The sequence below is a fragment of the Mobula hypostoma genome, chromosome 5 (genome assembly GCF_963921235.1).
Source record: "Mobula hypostoma chromosome 5, sMobHyp1.1, whole genome shotgun sequence".
Lineage (NCBI taxonomy): Eukaryota > Metazoa > Chordata > Chondrichthyes > Myliobatiformes > Myliobatidae > Mobula > Mobula hypostoma.
In genome coordinates this window covers 13661491-13684953 of record NC_086101.1, presented here as the reverse complement: position 1 = coordinate 13684953, position 23463 = coordinate 13661491, and the positions used below count along the sequence as shown (strand labels likewise).

At 45.1% G+C, this 23463-nt stretch overlaps 1 protein-coding gene across 1 annotated transcript in view; it reads left to right on the top strand.

Annotated features, from left to right (window-relative positions):
* abhd16a (abhydrolase domain containing 16A, phospholipase) overlaps positions 1 to 23463 on the top strand; it is a 147911-nt gene that overhangs the window by 82079 nt on the left and 42369 nt on the right. The window contains exons 8-10 of the mRNA XM_063048064.1: positions 5665 to 5779; positions 6336 to 6437; positions 19907 to 19970. Of these exons, the coding sequence (XP_062904134.1) occupies positions 5665 to 5779; positions 6336 to 6437; positions 19907 to 19970 (281 nt within the window). The remainder of the gene's footprint in view (positions 1 to 5664; positions 5780 to 6335; positions 6438 to 19906; positions 19971 to 23463) is intronic.

The following is a 23463-nucleotide window of genomic DNA, read 5'->3' as shown; positions in this document are numbered from 1 at the left end:
TCACAGTTCCTCCAGGATTTCCTTATATTTTGCTACATTCATTTTACCCTCTACGTTCACAAGACTTTCAGGACCTGCTACAGTGAAGCATTCCCACAGCATTTAGTCTGATGGCCAGAAAGTTCAATTTTGGTTTCATCAGACCACAGAACCTTCTTCCAGCTGACTTCAGAGTCTCCTACATGCCTTATGGCAAACTAGCTAAGATTTCATGTGAGATTTTTTCAACAACGGCTTTCTCTTTGCCACTCTCCCATAAAGCTGTGACTGGTGAAGCACCCGGGCAACAGTTGTTGTATGTGCAGTCTCTCCCATCTCAGCCACTGAAGCTTGTAACTCTTCCAGAGATGTCATAGGTCTCTTAGTGGCCTCCCTCACTCTGTCCCCTTCTTGCACGGTCACTCAGTTTTTGAGGACTGCCTGCTCTAGGAAGATTTACAGCTGTGCTAAATTCTTTCCATTTCTTGATGATTGACTTAAATTGTACTCCAAGGGATATTCAGTGACTTGGAAGTGTTCTTGTATTCATCTTCTGACGTGCTTTTCAATAACCTTTTTCGTGGAGTTGCTTGGAGTGTTCTTTTTTCTTCATGGTGCAGTTTTTGCCAAGATGCTGACTCATCAGCAGTTGGACCTTCCAGATAGAGGTGTATTTTTACTATAGTCAATTGAAATTACAGTTGAACAAAGGGAACTATGGTGCTATGAGGGAGGAGCTGGCCAAAGTTCAATGGAACAATACCCTAGCAGGGATGACAGTGGAACAGCAATGGCAAGTGTTTCTGGGAATAATGCGGAAGGTGCAGGATCGGTTCGTTCCAAAGAGGAAGAAAGATCCTAAGGGGAGTAAAGGGAGGCCATGGCTGACAAGGGAAGTAATGGACAGTATAAAAATAAAAGAGAAGAAGTATAACATAGCAAAGACGAGTGGGAACTCGGAGGATTGGGAAACTTTGAAAGAGCAACAGAAGGTAATTAAAAAGGCAATACGTGGAGAAAAAATGAGATACGAAGGTCAACTAGCCAAGAATATAAGGGAGGATAGTAAAAGCTTCTTTAGGTATGTGAAAAGGAAAAAAATAGTTAACACCAAGATTTGGCCCTTGAAGACAGAAGCGGGTGAATTTATTGTGGGGAACAAGGAAATGGCAGACGAGTTGAACAGGTAATTTGGATCTGTCTTCGCTAGGGAAGACACAAACAATCTCCCAGATATAATAGTGGCTGAAGGACCTAGGGTAATGGATGAATTGAAGGAAATTTATATTGGGCAGGAAATGGTATTGGATAGGCTGTTGGGTCTGAAGGCTGATAAGTCCCCGGGACCTGATGGTTTGCATCCCAGGGTACTTGAGGAGGTGGCTTTAGAAATTGTGGACGCATTGGTAATCATTTTCCAATGTTCTATAGATTCAGGATCAGTTCCTGTGGATTGGAGGGTGGCTAATGTTGTCCCTCTCTTCAAGAAGGGAGGAGGAGAGAAAACAGGGAATTATAGACCGGTTAGCCTGACGTCGGTGGTGGGAAAGTTGCTGGAGTCAATTATAAAAGATGAAATTATGACACATCTGGATAGTAGTAACAGGATTGGTCCAAGTCAGCATGGATTTACGAAGGGGAAATCGTGCTTGACTAATCTTCTGGAATTTTTTGAGGATGTAACTATGAAAATGGACAAAGGAGAGCCAGTGGATGTAGTGTACCTAGACTTTCAGAAAGCCTTTGATAAAGTCACACGTAGGAGATTAGTGGGCAAAATTAGGGCACATGGTATTGGGGGCAGAGTACTGACATGGATTGAAAATTGGCTGGCTGACAGAAAACAAAGAGTAGCGATTAACGGGTCCCTTTCGGAATGGCAGGCGATGACCAGTGGGGTACCGCAGGGTTCAGTGCTGGGACCGCAGCTGTTTACAATATACATTAATAATTTAAATGAGGGAATTAAAAGTAACATTAGCAAATTTGCAGATGACACAAAGCTGTGTGGCAGTGTGAAATGTGAGGAGGATGTTATGAGAATGCAGGGTGACTTGGACAGATTGGGTGAATGGGCAGATGCATAGCAGATGCAGTTTAATGTGGATAAATGTGAGGTTATCCACTTTGGTGGGAAGAACGGGAAGGCAGATTATTATCTAAGTGGAGTCAAATTAGGAAAAGGGGAAGCACAATGAGATCAAGGTGTTCTTGTACATCAGTCACTGAAAGCAAGCATGCAAGTACAGCAGGCAGTGAAGAAAGCTAATGGCATGCTGGCCTTCATAACAAGGGGAATTGAGTATAAGAGCAAAGAGGTCCTTCTGCAGCTGTACAGGGCCCTGGTGAGACCACACCTGGAGTACTGTGTGCAGTTTTGGTCTCCAAATTTGAGGAAGGACATCCTTGCTATTGAGGGAGTGCAGCGTAGGTTTACAATGTTAACTCCCGGGATGGCGGGACTGTCATATGTCGAAAGATTGGAGCGACTGGGCTTGTATACTCTGGAATTTAGAAGGCTGAGAGGGCATCTTATTGAAACATATAAGATTATTAAGGGATTGGACACACTGCAGGCAGGAAGCATGTTCCCGCTGATGGGTGAGTCCAGAACCAGAGGCCACAGTTTAGGAATTAAGGGTAGGCCATTTAGAACGGAGTTGAGGAAAAACTTTTTCACCCAGAGAGTGGTGGATATGTGGAATGCTGTGCCCCAGAAGGCTGTGGAGGCCAAGTCTCTGGATGCTTTCAAAAAAGAGATGGATAGAGCTCTTAAAGATAGTGGAATCAAAGGATATGGGGATAAGGCAGGAACTGGATGCTGATAGTGGATGAACAGCCATGATCACAGTGAATGGCGGTGCTGTCTCAAAGGGCCGAATGGCCTACTCCTGCACCTATTGTCTATTGAAATACCTTGACTGCACACAGGTCTCCAGAAACAGATCTCCATTTAATTATGTGACTTCTAAAACAAATTGGCTGCACTAGTGATGATTTGGTGTGTCATATTAAAGGGGGTGAGTACTTATGTAAACACTTATTTTGTGTTTTGTATTTGTAATTAATTTAGATCACTTTGTAGAGATCTCTTTTCACTTTGACATCGAAGTGTCTTTTTCTGTTGATCAGTGTTAAAAAAGACAAATTAAATCTACTATAAATGTCCTGCTGAAGGGCCTCAGCCCGAAAAGTCAACTGTACTTTTTTCCATAGATGCTATCTGGCCTGCTGAGTTCCTCCAGCATTTTGTGTGTGTTGCTTGGATTTTCAGCATGTGCAGATTTTCTCTTGTTTGTGATTAAGTCCACTGTGATTCAGCGTTGTTAAACAATAAGACATGAAAACTGTCGAGGGTGATGAATACTTTTTATAGGCACCATACACAGAGTGAATGTAGAGAGGAATTCGTTGTCACAGATGGCTGTGGAAGCCAAGTCAATGGGTATATTTAAAGCAGAAGTTTCTTGATTAGACAGGGTGTCAAATGTTAGCGAGGGGGAAGGGTTGAGAGGGATAATAAATCAGCCATGATGGCTGAGCAGACTGGATGGGCTGAGTGGCCAGTTGCTGCTCGTATGTCTTATGGTCTAAGGTGTTACAGAGGAGACCACTGGTCCACAAAAAGAAGCAAAGAAGTAGAGTTGATGGTTAGAATGGTTCCCCCAGGGTAGAAATATCAAATATTAAAGAACTTCAGTTTACAGAATTTTTATTTCACATGTGCCCAAGACTTTTGCACAGTAGTTTATAATCTCTGAGGGCACAGTTATCCGCAGTTGACAATGTCCCTTATGGATCTGACACTGGCAGGCTGCCCCGTCCCTTACGGATCTGACACTGGCAGGCTGCCCTGTCCCTTACGGATCTGACACTGGCAGGCTGCCCCATCCCTTACGGATCTGACACTGGCAGGCTGCCCCGTCCCTTACGGATCTGACACTGGCAGGCTGCCCTGTCCCTTATGGATCTGACACTGGCAGGCTGCCCCGTCCCTTACGGATCTGACACTGGGAGGCTGCCCTGTCCCTTACAGATCTGACACTGGCAGGCTGCCCTGTCCCTTACGGATCTGACACTGGCAGGCTGCCCCAAGCACATCCTTAGCCTGTGTTGTTTGTTAACACAAATGCTGCATTGAACTGCATGTTTCAATGTACATGTGGTAAATAAATTCACCTGAATCTCAATCTCAATCCTGCTGTCTTAATGCTGAATTTCACTAAACCTTTAAAAGGAAGATAAACATAGGCACTGTTGGATTAGTGTCTAAATCAAGGGTTCCCAACCCTTTTTATACCATTAAGCAAGGGGTCCGTGGACTCCTGGTTGAGAACCCCTGGTCTAAATTGTCACTATTTGTGTAGTTTAAATTTCTTTATGCTTGCTTATATGTATAATCACTCACCAGTCTGTAAATGTTCAGTGGGTTTCTAGTAATTTATTGTATAGCTGGTTCTTTTTTCTTGTAGTTTCTTTGTCTGCAAGCCTGTGCCAGCGTAAGTCAGTCTGCACTTGTCTCATCGGCTGTTCTTGTCAAAAGTTTTTTTTTAATCTGTCCTGTTTGAGCTAGCTTGTAGTATAAAGATGACGACCAGGCAAGGGTCTTAGTTTTTCTGTGGTTCTCTTTGTTTTTTCTTTATTCTCTTCCTTACAGTACAGTGAGTTAGTTACCGTTATTTCTTTGAAGCCACCTTCTTTTTCTTAAGCCCACCACCCCTGCTGCCGACAGCAGCTTGCCAGAGTCCTCTGTCCCGGGCCAATAGAAGATTGGTGGGCCCCAAGGCTTCCAGTCTCACCACACGACTTCTAGGCGAAGATCCTTCCTCTCCCAGAAGAGGTCCTTGGGGTTTCTGTAGCTCTTGTTTTTTTATGGGAGGGAGTTGCTCTGTCGCAGCTGGTTTTGGGACCGTCCATGGTGGAGTTATTCCTTTGTAATGAGTACTAATAATGCTGTGAACTCAGTGTTTACCCCTCATTCCTGATTTCCAAGGTACCGCCTGTCCTGATGTAACAGCGGAGAAACTGGCAGTTGAATTGTCTGAGTCTGCATCACTATTCAGTGAGATGGCTGAGCTCGGATGCCCTTGCAGCATATAAGGCTTTTCTGCCCATCAAGGCTATGCCTTCCATCTCATCCTCTCTCCTTTATTTCCCCGTGAACCATTCTCTCTCATGTACCCAGTAACACCCATTTGATTCTCCCAAACACACTCACGAGGAGTATTTTACCACATTGTGTGCAGTGACTCTCCTTTTTTTAACAGTGGCTGGGATGAAGAGTAATCATAATCATGAAGGTGAGAAAAATAGAGGCTATGTGCTGGGGAAATTCTAGGCAGTCTCTAGAGCAGGTTACATGCTCAGCACAACATTGTGGCCGAAGGGCCTGAAATGTGCTGTAAATTTCTATGGTCTAAACACAGCTATCAATCAGCCAGAATCAGAAAGTCAAAAATAAAATGTTGGAAATTTCAATTAACAGCAGAAAATGCTGGAAACCCTGCAAGTCAGGCAAGGTGAGTGGAGAGAGAAACAAACTTGATCTTTGTCTTCGATCTGAAACGTTAACCCTGCATCTCTTTCCACAGAGGCTGCCTGACTGGTTCAGCATTTCCGCCATTGTTTTTATTTAAGGCGTCCGGAACTGTTGCCCCGGTAACTGAGCAGCTGTTTGCTTTGCAGCTACTTGATTGCTAAATCGTTTGGCCGCCGGATGCTGTACCCTGGCTCGGTGTCGCTGCTGCAGAAAGCCATCATGCCCATGTTACTGCAGGGACAGGCTCGACTGATAGAAGAGGTAGGATTGATTGTTGTAGTCCAAACTCTGACCGGGTGCCACAGGAACGGGATGGGTGCTGGTTAGATTCAGATTCAGAATCAGATTTATCGACACCGACATCAGTCGTCAAACTTGTTGCTTTGTGGCAGCAGTGCCGTGCAGGTTTAACAAATTATGGTAAGATACAATAAAAACAAATGATGCAAAAGGGAAATAGCGAGGTAGTGCTCATGAGTTAAAGAGAGATTAGCTGAAATATCGAAACACACAGTGAAATGCATCGTATGTGTCAAATCTGCGAGGATTGTGCTGGGCAGACCACAAGTGTCACTAGACTTATGGTGCCAACATATCATGCCCACAATTTAGTAACTCTTTGGAACGTGGGAGGGGACGGGAGCACCAGGAGGAGATCCATGTGGTCACTGGGAGAATGCACAATGTCCTTACCGGCGGCAGTATGTGGAAGAAATCGGGCAGCGGCTGCCCCGTTTATGAGGAGCCGAGCGACCTGCCCGTGACCTTTGTCCCCCTGACACGTGGTGAGCTGTCTTGTATTTATTTGCTTCTGCAGCACCAGGGTAAGCGAGCCAAGCTGATCTCCTGCGACGGGAACCAGATCGACACCGTGTTTTTGGACCGGAGGGCAACAGGCACAGAGAACGGGAAGAAGCTGGTAAGGCAGATTCTGGCCCCCTCCCCCCGACACACAGAGGTGGTATGGAGAGGGAGAGGTATGCAGCCATTCAGCGAGGAAACCTTGCGTTCTTGGAAAGTGGGAGGAGACTAGAGCAGCAGAGAAATTGATGGGGTCACAGGGAGAAGGTGACAGCATCGCTCAGCGAGTGTGAGGTCAGGTCGAATCAGTAAGGGAGCAGCTCTAGCGCCATGCAGTTCCCTCGGGTGACTGATTTCTGGTGGCCACTAGGTACAATGTATACTTAGTACTTGGGAACAGGAGTAGAGTCTTCCATTCCATAACGTCGATGTGGTTGGTACCACAGCACTGCCATCACGTCTGCCCGTGGTAACCTTTCACCGCTCTGCTGGCTGGGCTTTTTCTTTATCAGCTCTGAGTTAGAATCCACAGACACCCCTACCTTGTGACTGACTTAATTTTCCAAGATTAAATCCAGTGGAACCCCTCCTTTCATACGGCTATTTTACGAATTGTTACAAAAAAAATTCTTCCTTTTAGTGTAAAATAATCCCCTATCTAAGCCCCTTGAACCTAAGGAGCTGCTAGTTAACACAAGTTAAAGTCCCCCACAACCATAACCATTCAGCACTGTCAAAGTCTGCCAAATTCAGAATCAGAACATGGTTTATTATCACACAAAATGCTGGAAGAACCTGGCAAGTCAGGCAGCATTTATGGAGAGGAATAAACAGTCGATGAAGGGTCTCGGCCTGAAACGTCAACTGTTTATTATTTTCCATAGACACAGCCTGGCCTGCTGAGTTCCTCCAGCATTCTGTGTGTGTTTTTCTGGATTTCCAGCATCTGCAGAGTCTCTTGTGTTTATTATCACTTACGTAGGTCATGAAATTGATTGCTTTGTTCCAGTAGAATCATTATCAGAATCAGGTTTAATATATAGCAACAGAATTAGGCCATTTGGCCCATTGTGTCTGGTTAACCATTTCATCTTGGCTGATCCAATTTTCTTCTTAGACCCAATTTCCTGCCTTCTCCCTGTATCTCTTCATGCCCTGACCAATCAAGAACCTACCAACTTCTGCCTCAAATATACATAAGTACTTGGTCTCGACAGCTGCCTGTGGCAAAGAATTCCACAGACTCACCACCCTCTGGCTAAAGAAATTCCTCCTCATTCCATTCTAAAAGGATACCCACTATTCTGAGGCTGCACCCTCTGGCCTGGACTCTTCCCCATTGGAAACATTCTCGTCACATCTACTCTGACAAGGCCTTTCACCATTTGAGAGGTGTCAATGAGGTCACCCATCATTCTTCTGAATTCCAGTGAATATAAGCCTAGAGCCATCAAACACTCTTCATATGACAAGCCATTCAATCCTGGAATAATTTTTGTGAACCTCCTGTGAACCCTCTGCAGTTGCAGCTCATCTTTCCAAGATAAGGGGCCCAGAACTGCCCACAATACTCCTGAGGCCTCACTTGAGCTTTATAAAGTCTCAACATTATACTCTTACTTTTATATACTAGTCTGCGGAAACGAATGCTAACGTTGCATTTTCCTTCCTCACCACTGACTCAACCTGCAAATTAACCTCTAGGGAATCCTGCACAAGGAATGCCAAGTCTCTTTGTGCCTCAGTTTTTTTGTATATTTTCTCTCCATTTAGAAAATAGTCAAGAGCATGAGCATACACTTCCTGACAGTATGTATTAATCACCGGCATATGTCGGGAAATTTGTTGTAATGCGACAGAAGTACATTGCAATAGATAATAATAAAAACTATAAATTACAGTAATATATATAAAGTTAAATAAGTAGCACAAAAAGAAAAAAAAAGTAGTAAGGTAGAGTTCATAAATCTGATGGCAGAGGGGAAGAAACTGTTCCAAAATCATTGACTGTGTGTTCTTCAGGCTCTTGTACCTCCTCCCTGTTCTTGCACAGTACAGGAAGTAAAAAATTACTCTAAGTTACAATGTAAAAATAAGTAATGCGTCCTGTTCCTCTCTCTTCCATTCAGTGCTGGGGAGCCTGTAGCTTAAACCAAGCAAAAACTCCATTAAGAGGCACATGGATGAAAGAAAAATGGAGGGCTATGTAGGAGGGAAGGGTTAAATTGCTCCTGGAGTAGGTTGAAGGGTCAGCACATTGGGGCCAAAGGGCATGTACTGTATTGTTTGATGCTCTACGTTCTGTTGGGACAATATTGGAATCACTATCTGCAAAGCTCTAAATTCAAAAAGAGATTACAAGCATATTGCGATGTAGGTGTCTATGGGTACCTCACCTCACTATAGGGAGTTATACTGTATCAACCTACTCTTCAGAGACAAGCTGACTTCCATGTCTAATCTCTATGGTGAGGTCTAGCTTTTCAATACCCACTACCTGAACGGTGGGTATCCTACCAAAGGGAGATGCTTCTAGCTAACAGAGTAGATTAAACAAAGTTTATTTTATTTTTAGTGATTTATGTTTAAATTTAGAAAAACAATTCATAACACACATTAAAACTCACAGGGGATATCTGATTTATAAAAGATTTCTGAATTTCAAAAGGATTTTTGAACACAGGAACAATTCTTATGAACTGAAAAAACATACCAATGAGTTGCAGATGAGCGAGTCGTCCATCGCAGAAACTGAAGGCTGAGGAATGAATTTGCCGCCATCTTTCTGTCGTTCCTAACACTCCCTAATGTTTCCTAACACTTATACTGTTTTACCACTGGTTGAGATTATTTACATGTAGCATTTTTCAGATACTTTGCTGGGACAAAGTTATTCACATAGATTGTCTTAAAAACTTCTGGGGACGGGGATGCCAGACACCCAAAATTAATGCTGTGAGGGTTGACTTTCTGAGAACACAAATATCCCAACTATTGATTGATCAGTTATACCTGTGACCATATTTAATGTGCTAAGTGACAAAATCAGTCTGGTCTGTAAGCTTCCTTGAACTCAGTCACAATGATGCAGATAACTTAGCCAGTGTTGTCTGGTTAATGCAGGCCAATGAACATAACCCCATTGCCTTACATTCATTGAACATGGGGCTACAAAACCTCACTGTTTACTTGTTTGCAACAAGTAGCTGAGCAAGGAATATGGGCTAGAAATTTAACTATATCACAAACAGCCCTGGCCCTTTGAAAAGCTCACGCTGTTGTGCTAGAAAGCTGAAGTTAGTAATAAAACTCGCAAGCCCTGGAAAGTGAATGTCTGTCGCACTATCCGAGACTTGCAGATAGGCACGTGAGCATAATAAAGCAGTGGATATTATGTGGGCAGAAGCAAGTAGGCATTTACTTACTAGTTTAATGAATTTGGCACAATACAGTGGACTGAAGGGCTTTCCTTTGTGCTCTAATATACTATGTTATATAGGTAAAAAGGGAAATGTGTAAATATTTGACAATTTGCAGAGTTATATTGGGAAAGCAGAAACGTGAGCCTCAGTATTCTTTCTGAGATTTGGCACTGGAGTGATAACCTTATTCGGACAAGGATTACTGGATTTCTTTAACGGTCTATGCTGAGGCTGCCCCTCAAGGAACAACAACGAGGAACAACTTGAGAAAGCACTCAAGCTAAAATGATAGGAAAATGCAAACAACAGGAATTCTGCAGATGCTGGAAATTCAAGCAACATACATCAAAGTTGCTGGTGAACGCAGCAGGCCAAGCAGCATCTATAGGAAGAGGCGCAGTCGACGTTTCAGGCCGAGACCCTTCGTCAGGACTAACTGAAGGAAGAGTGAGGAAAATGCAAGGTGGAATACACAGGGAGGGTGGGAGCAGGAAATGGTGGTTGTAAAGGAGTGATCACGGGGGTACCAATGAGTATAAATATGGAGGAGTTAAAGAGGAATATCAAAGGAGGAAAAGTAATGAATATTCAAAGACTGAAAATAACAAAGGAGGGAATGAAAAAGGAAAGTGAATCAATATTGATTGAATTTGAAGAAGGAAGAGTGCCAAGGAAGGTGTTCCTAGGTTTCATGAGTTACCCAGTAAGGGTGTATGTGCCAAAGCCATTGAGGTGCTATAATTGTCAAAGGTTTGGACACGTAGCTAAAAACTGTAAAAGGCAGAGGAGTTGTGCTAGATGTGGGGGTGATCATGAATATGGAAAGTGCGGAACAGGAGTGCAACCAAAATGCTGCAATTGTGGAGGAGCTCATAATGTTGCATATAGTGGGTGTGAGGTTCTGAGATGGGAGAATAAAATTCAAGAGACGGGAGAATAAAATTCAAGAAATAAGAGTGACAAGAAAGATCACTTATGCAGAAGCTATAAGAATATCAAGAGAACAGAATAATGCTCCTGCAACACACATCAAAGTTGCTGGTGAACGCAGCAGGCCAGGCAGCATCTATAGGAAGAGGCGCAGTCGACGTTTCAGGCCGAGACCCTTCGTCAGGACTAACTGAAGGAAGAGTGAGTAAGGGATTTGAAAGTGGGAGGGGGAGGGGGAGATCTAAAATGATAGGAGAAGACAGGAGGGGGAGGGATAGAGCCAAGAGCTGGACAGGTGATAGGCAAAAGGGGATACGAGAGGATCATGGGACAGGAGGTCCGGGAAGAAAGACAAGGGGGGGGGGACCCAGAGGATGGGCAAGAGGTATATTCAGAGGGACAGAGGGAGAAAAAGGAGAGTGAGAGAAAGAATGTGTACATAAAAATAAGTAACAGATGGGGTATGAGGGGGAGGTGGGGCCTTAGCGGAAGTTAGAGAAGTCGATGTTCATGCCATCAGGTTGGAGGCTACCCAGACGGAATATAAGGTGGTGTTCCTCCAACCTGAGTGTGGCTTCATCTTTACAGTAGAGGAGGCCGTGGATAGACATGTCAGAATGGGAATGGGATGTGGAATTAAAATGTGTGGCCACTGGGAGATCCTGCTTTCTCTGGCGGACAGAGCGTAGATGTTCAGCAAAGCGGTCTCCCAGTCTGCGTCGGGTCTCGCCAATATATAAAAGGCCACATCGGGAGCACCGGACGCAGTATATCACCCCAGTCGACTCACAGGTGAAGTGTCGCCTCACCTGGAAGGACTGTTTGGGGCCCTGAATGGTAGTGAGGGAGGAAGTGTAAGGGCATGTGTAGCACTTGTTCCGCTTACACGGATAAGTGCCAGGAGGGAGATCAGTGGGGAGGGATGGGGGGGATGAATGGACAAGGGAGTTGCGTAGGGAGCGATCCCTGCGGAATGCAGGGGGGGGAGGAGGGGAAAGATGTGCTTAGTGGTGGGATCCCGCTGGAGGTGGTGGAAGTTACGGAGAATAGTATGTTGGACCCGGAGGCTGGTGGGGTGGTAGGTGAGGACCAGGGGAACCCTATTCCTAGTGGGGTGGCGGGAGGATGGAGTGAGAGCAGATGTACATGAAATGGGGGAGATGCGTTTAAGAGCAGAGTTGATAGTGGAGGAAGGGAAGCCCCTTTCTTTAAAAAAGGAAGACGTCTCCCTCATCCTAGAATGAAAAGCCTCATCCTGAGAGCAGATGCGGCGGAGACGGAGGAATTGCGAGAAGGGGATGGCGTTTTTGCAAGAGACAGGGTGAGAAGAGGAATAGTCCAGATAGTTGTGAGAGTCAGTAGGCTTATAGTAGACATCAGTGGATAAGCTGTCTCCAGAGACAGAGACAGAAAGATCTGGAAAGGGGAGGGAGGTGTCGGAAATGGACCAGGTAAACTTGAGGGCAGGGTGAAAGTTGGAGGCAAAGTTAATAAAGTCAACGAGTTCTGCATGCGTGCAGGAAGCAGCGCCAATGCAGTCGTCGATGTAGCGAAGGAAAAGTGGGGGACAGATACCAGAATAGGCACGGAACATAGATTGTTCCACAAACCCAACAAAAAGGCAGGCATAGCTAGGACCCATACAGGTGCCCATAGCTACACCTTTAGTTTGGAGGAAGTGGGAGGAGCCAAAGGAGAAATTATTAAGAGTAAGGACTAATTCCGCTAGACGGAGCAGAGTGGTGGTAGAGGGGAACTGATTAGGTCTGGAATCCAAAAAGAAGCGTAGAGCTTTGAGACCTTCCTGATGGGGGATGGAAGTATATAGGGACTGGACATCCATGGTGAAAATAAAGCGGTGGGCGCCAGGGAACTTAAAATCATGGAAAAGTTTAAGAGCGTGAGAAGTGTCACAAACATAGGTCGGAAGGGATTGAACAAGGGGGGGATAAAACCGTGTCGAGGTATGCAGAAACGAGTTCGGTGGGGCAGGAGCAAGCTGAGACAATAGGTCGGCCAGGACAGGCAGGTTTGTGGATCTTGGGTAGGAGGTAGAAACGGGAAGTGCGGGGTGCGGGAACTATAAGGTTGGTAGCAGTGGATGGGAGATCCCCTGAGCGGATAAAGTCGGTGATGCTCCTAATAATGCTCCTAATGAACAGGGAGCAATAGGGATACGAGAGATGCAACAAAGAACAAATGACATCATTTATGTAGACAAAAAGGCTCTAGTAACATTCATGAGTGATTAATAGTACGGCTGAGTTAAAGTCAAAAAGTGACAACATTCAGCTGGTGGTCAAAGCAGCAGTGAACCATTTAGGGTTAGTGGGACTGACATGGGAAGAAGTGAGGGAGAACCTCACTAATCAGTCTAGCCAGGAAGTGTCATGTGTTGGTTAATACTAATTATGGTGATTCTTTTGCAATGGAATGCAAGGAGCTTACTGGCCAATAGCCAGGAATTCAAGCACTTTTAAAGAAATGGTTGTAAAACCGGATGTAGTGTGTATTTAGGAAACTTGGTTGAAACTGACTTTGGACTTTGTGGTATATGGGTATACACTGATAAGGAAAGATAGAAATCTAGGGGGAGGAGGGGGTTGTGCTATGTTAATCAAACAAGGTATACCATATAGGGTACTGGAAAAAGGAGATGATCAGGAATACATAGTGGTGGAAGTGTGGGAGAGAGGGGAGGGAGTGGTTATAATTAACTACTACAATCCAAGTAAAAGGCTGGATTTGGACAGCCTATTAAGGATACAAGGACAAAACAGATATACAATATGGGGGGGATCCGATTACCGATTCAAATGGAAAGATAATTGAAGATTTGATGGAAGGAAAGGATTTGGTGTGTATGAATGATGGTAGAGGAACAAGGATAAACACAACAGGAACTGAGTCAGTATTAGATATTACATTAGTGTCTAATACCTTGGCTGGAGTTAGTAACTGGGGAGTTTGGACTGCTTCAACAGTGGGCAGTGATCACTACCCAGTTTTATGTTCAGTGGGTGAAAAAATTGAAGTAAGACCAGGTTGTGGAATCCCAAAGTGGGTGTTTGGAAAAGCAGATTGGGGTAAGTTCCAGAAGTTGAGTGAAGAGGCATTGACAAAGATTGATATTTCTGGAAATATAGATGAATTGAACAGTCAGGTGACTTCAGCAATTATTATGGCAGCCGAAGGATCTATACCCAGGAGTAAAGATAGGATGAATAGAAAACTGGTACTATGGTGGACAGAAGAATATTGTCAGGCTGTAAAAAAACAGAAATAGAGCACTCAGACTAGTTAAAAGAGCCCATAATATGCAGCATTTGGTTCAATATAAGAACGCACAGGCAGTGGTGAGAAGAACTATACATCAAGCTAAAAGGGCAAGTTGGAGGAGTTTTTGCAACAAAATAAGAAGAACAACACCTGTGGGAGAGGTATGGGGAATGGTTAAGAGCAGGGGTCCCCAACCTTTTTTGCGCTGCGGACCGGTTTAATATTTACAATATTCTTGCGGACCGGCCGACCCGGGGGGGGGGGGGTGGGGTAGGGTTGCCAACGGACAAGAGTAGCAGTCAAAAAATATGTTGTTTACCTCGGGAAAGACTACAATGTCCATGAAGCTTTGCGCAGGCACCTGTGTGTGCATGCGTGACCTGAGCATCCATGTACCTGCTGATATTATTCTCTACAAATGGTTTTTGGCGATTCTGTTCTGGGGGGGTGGGGTTGTTAATCACGACCGGAATATTGGTAATAAGGGTCTAATACACTTAATTTCGTTTCTAAAAGGGTTTGTCTAACGAATTTAATATTAAGCACACAGTGCATATTTTCCTCGCATGAATGTAGTGATAAGTCAATTATCAGGGGAGGACAGGGGAGCTTGAAGTAAGTGTTGAACGAACTTCCAGTAAAAGTGGTAGAGGCAGGTTCAATATTATCATTTAAAGAAAAATTGGATAGGTATATGGACAGGAAAGGAATGGAGGGGTATGGGCTGAATGCAGGTTGGTGGGACGAGGTGAGAGTAGCTTTCGGCACGGACTAGAAGGGCCGAGATCGCCTATTTCTGTGCTGTAATTGTTATATGGTTATATAAGTCACTTATCAGTCAATAGCATCATAACATTTTAAGTAATGATTGGATATTAAACACACGGCACTTATTTTCCCCGTATGAACATATAAAATCATTTCAACGCACCAATATCACTGAATCAGTGGGAGCCCTGGGCTTGTTTTCCTACAACAACACGGTCCCATCGAGGGGTGATGGGAGACAGCGATACTCAAAGGGGGTTCCTTATGTCCAGTCTATTCCGCAATTTAGTTTTCATTGCATTCATTACAGAGATATGTTGGAAATGGAAGTAACATTTTCAGTGCTTTCCTGACTATCTCAGGATATTTAGCCTTGACTTTGATCCGGAATGCCGGCAGAGATGTTATGTCAAACATATTTTTCAGCCCGCCGTCATTTGCAAGCTCGAGGAGTTGATTTCCTTCCCGCGCTGAAATGGATGACGCGCTGTTAAAGACTCTCGTGTGTTCAAGCTCAACAGTGGGCGTGACAGGGAATAAGGAAAGGTGCAGCTGACTCATATCGCCAAGTCATATGGTTTCCTCGCGGCCCAGTAGCAAATGCTCTGCGGCCCGATACCAGTCTGCGGCCCGGTGGTTGGGGATCACTGATTAAGAGGATGGGCGGGGGGAAGATAGAAGGGAATGGGAATTTCCAGTAATGATATCTGAGGAGGAAACAGCAGTCTCCAGTAGGGATAAGGCTGAGATCATGGCCAAGTCATCTGTACAGATAGACAGTTCAGAAAATTTGTCTGAAAAAGGGAGAAGGAGAAGGGAAAGAACAATGAGTCAACAGCCAGCTGTGTTAAACAGGAGGGAAGAAACAGATGATATAATTGATGATCCATTTACGTTGGCAGAAATGGTGAGAGCAATAAAGAGATCGAGACCAACCTCCCCAGGGAAAGATCTGATATGCGCTGTGATGCTAAAAAATCTAGGAGAAGGAGCGCTCTTGAAGTTGCTGCATTTTTATAACAGAGTGTGAGAGGAGGGAAGATTACCAAGTGCATGGAAAGAAGCAGTAGTAATTCCAATAAGGAAACCTAGCAAGGATCCATCAAAACCCACGAGCTACAGACTAATAGCATTAACATCAATATATGTAAGATAATGGAAAGGATGCTTATCGTATAAGCTTGAGAAGAGGGGAATGCTGGCAAGTTATCAGAGTGGTTTTAGGAAGGGAAGGAATTCCATAGACTCAGTGATAAGGTTAGAGACTGAAATAAGGAAGACCCAGGCAAATAAAGAGTTAGTAGTTGCAGTGTTTCTTGACATTGAAAAAGCCTATGAGATGATGTGGAAGGAACGATTGTTAATTAAACTGCACAAGATGGGGGTTGCTGGGAGAGTTTTTAATTGGATTAAAGATTTTTTGTTTGGTAGAAAAACTCAAGTTTGGATTGGATCAGAATTATCAAAACAGTACATAGTTGGAAATGGCACATCTCGAGGTAGTGTGATTAGCCCGTTACTTTTCATCATTACGATCACAAAGGTACCAGTGGATGTAGGTAGGTCACTGTTTGCGGATGATGGGGCCTTGTGGAAAAGGGGCAGGAACATGGAGTATATAATCAGGAAACTACAAGAAGCAATTGATGAAGTGGTGGAGTGGGGTTATGATTGGGGATGTAGATTTTCAGTAGAAAAAACTCAAACTATTTTTCACCAGGAAAAGAATTGAGGTAGGGAAGAGGTTAAGGATGTATGGAATTGAATTAGAAAGGGTTGGATCATTTAAATTTCTGGAAGTTATATTTGATTCACGATTAACATGGACAGACCATATCAGGAAAGTTGAGGAGAAATGTAAAAAAGTAATAAATGTGATGAGATGTTTGACTGGTAGGGAATGGGGAGCAAGTTGTTCAGCATTGAAGAGAATGTATGCGGCTTTAGTAAGATCTGTATTGGACTATGGAAATATAGCATATGGATCAGCAGCTAGGTCTCTTATAAGGAAACTGGATGTGATTCAGGCTCAGGCTTTGAGAGTGTGCAGTGGGGCTTTTAAAACATCACCAGTATCAGCCCATACACACAAAAAATGCTGGTGAACGCAGCAGGCCAGGCAGCATTTTTGGGAAGAGGTACAGTTGACGTTTTGACCTGAGACCCTTCGTCAGGACTAACTGAAAGAAGAGATAGTAAGAGATTTGAAAGGGGGAGGGGTAGATCCGAAAGGATAGGAGAAGACAGGAGGGGGAGGGAGAGAGTTAGGAGCTGGAAAGGTGATTGGCAAAAGGGATACAAGGCTGGAGAAGGGAGATGATCATCGGTCGGGAAGCCTAAGGAGAAAGAAAGGGGGAGGGGAGCCCAGAGGATGGAGAGCAGGCAAGGAGTTATAGTGAGAGAGACAGAGGGAGAAAAAAGAGAGAGAGAAAAAGGGGGGGGAGGAGAAAACAAACAAACAAATAAATAAATAAATACATAAGGGATGGGGTACAAAGGGGCGGTGAGGCGTTAAGGGAAGTTAGAGAAGTCAATGTTCATGGTATTAGGTTGGAGGCTACCCGGACGGAATATAAGGTGTTGTTCCTCCAATCTGGGTGTGGCTTCATCTTGACAGTAGGGGAGGCCGTGGATAGACATATCAGAACGGGAATGGGACGTGGAATTAAAATGTGTGGCCACTGGGAGATCCTGCTTTCTCTGGCGGACAGAGCATAGGTGTTCAGCGAAACGGTCTCCCAGCCTCCGTCGGGTCTCACCAATATATAGAAGGCCTCACCGGGAGCACCGGTGTATATCACCCCAGCCAACTCACAGGTGAAGTGTCGCCTCACCTGGAAGGACTGTCTGGGGCCCTGAGTGGTAGTGAGGGAGGAAGTGTAAGGGCATGTGTAGCACTTGTTCCCCTTACAAGGATAAGTGCCAGGAGGGAGATTGGTGGGAAGGGATGGGGGGGGATGAATGGACAAGGGAGTCGTGTAGGGAGCGATCCCTGCGGAAAGCGGGGGGGGGGTGGGAGGGAAAGATATGCTTAGTGGTGGGATCCCACTGGAGGTGGCGGAAGTTACGGAGAATTATATGTTGGACCCGGAGGCTGGTGGGTGGTAGGTGAGGACAAGGGGAACCCTATTCCTCGTGGGGTGGCGGGAGGATGGAGTGAGAGCAGATGTATGTGAAATGGGAGAGATGCGTTTGGGAGCAGAGTTGATGGTGGAGGAGGGGAAGCCCCTTTCTTTAAAAAAGGAAGACATCTCCCTCATCCTGGAATGAAAAGTCTCATCCTGAGAGCAGATGTGGCGGAGATGGAGGAATTGCGAGAAGGGGATGGCATTTTTGCAAGAGACAGGGTGGGAAGAGGAATAGTCCAGATGGCTGTGAGAGTCAGTAGGCTTATAGTAGACATCAGTAGATAAGTTGTCTCCAGAGAGAGAGAGAGACAGAAAGATCTAGAAAGGGGAGGGAGGTGTAGGAAATGGACCAGGTAAACTTTAGGGCAGGGTGAAAGTTGGAGGCAAAGTTAATGAGGTCAACGAGCTCAGCATGCGTGCAGGAAGCAGCACCAATGCAGTCGTCGATGTAGCGAAGGAAAAGTAGGGGACAGATACCAGCATAGGCTTGGATCATGGATTGTTCCACAAAGCCAACAAAAAGGCAGGCAGAGCTGGGACCCATACGGGTGCCCATGGCTACACCTTTAGTTTGGAGGAAGTGGGAGGAGCCAAAGGAGAAATTATGAAGTAGAAATGGGAGTAATGTCTTTGGAACTAAGAAGGATGCAATTGATGGCAAACTTCTGGGCTAATTTAAGGGGCACAATGATTCTCACCCTACTAAAGGAGTGTTGCAGGAGTGCTGGGAAAATGGGAGGTTTCAGTGGGATAACTTTAGTCAGGTAGGGAATGATATTGTTAAAGAATGTGGAGTGTTTGATCTAAGGATAAGTCCTTCAGTGGTTTATCTGGTTGTAGCTCCATGGAAGCTTGTATGGCCTGACATAGACTGGCATTTGTTAGAGGTAAAAAGGATAGGAAAATATAAAACTGATTTGGTAAGTGCATTTAACTGTCATGTGATGGAAAATATCATGATTATACTCAGATTTATGCAGAAGGTGCTAAGGAATCTGAAACAGGAGTGACATGGTTTTGGGTGGCTATATCAGCAAAAGAAATTGGAATCAGCAGAAGAACACCTAATAAATTAGGGGTGCTTACAGTGGAGATGCTGGCAGTGTTGGTTGCGTTACGATGGGTGGAGAAAGCCAGACAAGTCAAAGGTGTTGATATGCTCAGATTCATCCTCAGTTCCAGCAAGCTTAAGGTCTTTTCACACAAACAGTCTGCAAGATGTACTTTATGAAGTCCTTCAGTCAGTCACAAGAATTACAAATCAGGGAGGTCAGGTAAAATTTCTATGGGTTCCAGCACATGTAGGGGTGAAGGGGAATGAGAGGGTGGATGAGTTGGCAAAGAGGATGTTTAAGAAAGAAAATATAGAAATGCACATTAGTATCAGTAAAGCAGGGGTTAAGTGTGTAATCTGGGAAAAAGTCAACCAAATGTGGCAAGAAAGATGGGACAGGGAGGGGAAAGGGAGGCATTTATATCAGATATAAAAAAGTGTTGCAGATACTAGGGTAGGTAGTGGATACAGAAGAGAGGAGACTGTGTGGACTAGGTTAAGGCTGGGGCACTGTGCATTAAACAAAACATTGAAATTGATAGGGAAACACCAGACAGGATTGTGTGAGGAATGTCAGGAAGAGGAGTCAGTAGAACATGTAGTTCTGAGTTGTAGGAAGTATGGGATACAGAGAGAGATGATATTCAATCTAAGGGAATTGGAGGTGCAGGAATTCACATTAAAAGGGTTGCTGGGCATGGGTGAGAGAGCAAAGGATGGGGTATTTTTAGCTTTCTTAAGGGGTACAGGGATTTTTTTTATAGGATATGACGGATAAGCAGGAATAGGATACTAGGATGGCCAAAGATGAGAGGATAAAGTGTAGGTTAGGGTATGTGTGTGTGTGTGATTGGGTGAAGGGATTTAGCGTGCAAGTGTATTGCACATTCCAGAGCAGAAGGTGGCGGTAATGCACCATTAAGCTGGGTGGTAACCGCCGTAAAACAAGACGGAGAAGAAGAAGAGGCTGCCCCTCTGTAACAAATGTGTTTCTTTCCAATGGCAGGTGATCTGCTGTGAGGGGAACGCAGGTTTCTATGAAGTCGGGTGTGTCAGCACTCCACTAGAAGGTAGGTGACGTTGCGTGATCGGTCCCGAGGTTTCTATGAAGTTGTGTGTGTCATCACTCCACTGGAAGGTAGGGCACATAGCGTGATCAGTCCTGAGGAGAGCTGGCAGCAAACATTGTGCATTTCCTCGAATCTGTGGTTTTCTGTTTCACATCAAGGAGATCGGACAGTAACTTGTAAATTATTATGCTGAGTCTGGGCTTGTTGTCAAGAAAGCTTCGTCCCTGTCTTTGCACTGGTCCCCGTCCCTTCTACACATGGTGAACCTAACCCTCCATCCATGGTACTTTGACTTACCATCCATAATGCCAACTAAAAACTGATCTCATCTGCCTGCATGATTCCCTGTCTGTACATGTGCCTGTCTAAATGACTCTGAAACATACCTATTTTATCTGCTTGTTCCTGCTGGCGTGTTCTAGTCGCCTACCACTCTGTGTGTAAAATCTATCTTGCTTCACATATCCCCTTTGAACTTTCTTCCCCTTGCTTTCAGCCTATGACCATGGCCCCTAGCATTTGACACTTCCTCTTTGGGAGGAAGATTGTCTCCCCTATCTGTGCCTAACATAATTTGATATGCTTCTATCAGGTCTCCCCACAGCCACTTAAACTCCAGGGAAACAAGACAAGTTTGTCCAAACTCCCCATAAAGCTCTTACCCTCTCATTCTGAGCATCCAGATGATCCTCTTGTGCATCCTGTCCAAAGCCTCGACAATTGCATAGTAACCTGAAGCAGCATCAGGAGTAGGTTTAACATCACCGGCATATGTTGTGACATCTGTTAACTTTGTGGCAGCGGTACATGCAATGCATAATAATAGAGAGAAAACAGAATATATAAAAATAAAATGACTAAATAAGTAGTGAGGTGGTGTTCATGGGTTCAGTGTACATTCAGGAATCGGATGGAAGAGGGGAAGAAACTGTTCCTGAACCGTTACATGTGTGCCTTCAGGCTTCTGCACCTCTTCCTGATGGCTGCAGTCTGCAGCCTTCACTCCAAATGTGACCTAACCAAGGTTTTATACAGCCGTAACTTTCATGTTCAGTGTTATGACCAGTGAAGGCAGTTGTCTTTACCACCCCATCAATCTGTGCTGGCACCTTCTGGGAGCTGTGGCTGCACCTCTAGATCAATGCTCTGAAGCATCCCGCTATTTACTCTACTCTGGGATTTGGCCTTCCAGACATACAACCACTCACATTTGTTCAGGTTAAACTCCAGCTGTTACTTCTCTGCTCACTTCTATATCCTGTTATATTGTATCCTGTGACAACCTTCCGCACCACCCACAACTTCAGCAGTATCTGTGTCATCTGCAAACTTACTGATCAGATGAAATCATGAATACAAATTGTAAACAACAGAGGTGCTACCGCTGATACCTGGAGGAACACCACAGGTTATAGATCTGGCAAGGAAAGGAAAGGGAACCCCTCTACTACTGCCCCTTGTCTTCTGTGGCCAAGCCAATTTTGGGTCCAGCTACGGCTCCCATGTCTTCTCGACCAACCTACTCTGCAGGACATCATGAATATTTTACCAAAATCTATATCGATGACATCCACTGATGTGACCACATCTTCATTTATATGTTCAATAATCACGATCGAACCATTGAAATAGGACCTTGCCCTGCACAAAGCCAAGCTGGTATCCTTTGTAAGTTGATGCTTTTCCATATGCAAGTAAATTTTATCTCAAAGTTCAAAGTTAAATTATTATCAAAGTACATATATTTCACCATATACAACCGTGAGATTCATTTTCTTGCAGGCATACTCATTAAATCCACAAATTCATTGAAGGACCGCACCCAATGGGGTAGACAACAGAAGACTGTGCTTTTACAAAAGAAAAAAAATAATAATGATAAATAAATAAGCAATAAATATTGAGAACATAAGATGAAGAGTCCTTGAAAGTGAGTCCATAGCTTGTGGGAACAGTTCAGTGGTGGGGCGAGTGAACCTGAGTGAAGTTATCCCACCTGGTTCAAGAGCCTGATGGTTCAGGGGTAATAACCGTTCCTGAACCTGGTGGTTGTGGGTTGTACCTTTTTCCTGATGGCAGCAGTGAGAAGAAAGCATGGCCTGGTTATTGGGGGTCCTTGATGATGGATGTTGCTTTCCTGTGGATGTGTTTAGTGATTGAGAAGGCTTTACCCACGATGGACTGGGTTAAGCCCTCCCCACCGTTAGGCAAACCTACACGGAGCACTCTTGCAGGGAAGCAAGATTCCATACGAATCGTCTCCAATAAGTTAACACAAAATACTCTGCAGATGCTGGGGTCAAAGCAACACTCACAACACGCTGGAGGAACTCAGCAGGTCGGGCAGCATCCGTGGAAACGATCAGTCAACGTTTCGGGCCGGAACCCTTCGTCGGAACTGAAGAGGGAAGGGACAGAGGCCCTATAAAGAAGGTGGGGGGACTGTGGGAAGGAGAAGGCTGGTAGGTTCCAGGTGAAAAACCAGTAAGGGGAAAGATAAAGGGGTGGGGGAGGGAAAGCAGGGAGGGGATAGGCAGGAAAGGTGAAGGAAGAGGGGAAAACACAATGGGTAGAAGGAGGTGGAACCATGAGGGAGGTGATAGGCAGCTGGGGGAGGGGGCAGAGTGAAATAGGGATAGAGGAAGGGAGGGGGAGGGAATTACCGGAAGTTGGAGAATTCTATGTTCATACCAAGGGGCTGGAGACTACCTAGACGGTATATGAGGTGTTGCTCCTCCAACCTGAGTTTAGCCTCAGCATGGCAGTAGAGGAGGCCATGTATGGACATATCTGAATTGGAATGGGAAGCAGAGTTGAAGTGGGTGGCTACGGGAGATCCTATCTGTTGTGGCGGACGGAGCGGAGGTGCTCGACGAAGCGGTCCCCCAATCTGCGTCGGGTTTCCCCGATGTACAGGAGGCCGCACCGGGAGCACTGGATGCAATAGATGACCTCAACAGACTCACAAGTGAAGTGTTTCCTCACCTGGAAGGACTGTTTGGGGTCCTGAATGGTGGCAAGAGAGGAGGTGTAGGGACAGGTATAGCACTTACGCTTACAGGGATAAGTGCCGGGTGGGAGATCCGTGGGGAGGGACGTGTGGATCAGGGAGTTACGGAGGGACCGATCCCTGCGGAAAGCAGAGAGGGGTGGAGAGGGAAAGATGTGCTTAGTGGTGGGTTCTGGTGAAGGTGGCGGAAGTTGTGGAGGATAATGTGCTGGATCCGGAGGCTGGTGAGGTGGTAGATGAGGACAAGGGGAACTCTGTCCATGTTGTGGTGGTGGGAGGATGGGGTGAGGGCCAAAATGTGGGAAATGGAGGAGATGCGGGTGAGCGCATCATTGATGACGGCAGAAGGGAAACCACAATCCTTAAAGAGGGCATTTGAGATGTCCTGGAATGGAAAGCCAGGACCCCACCACTAAGCAGATCTTTCCCTCTCCACCACTCTCCGCTTTCCGCAGGGATCGGTCCCTCCACGACTCCCTGATC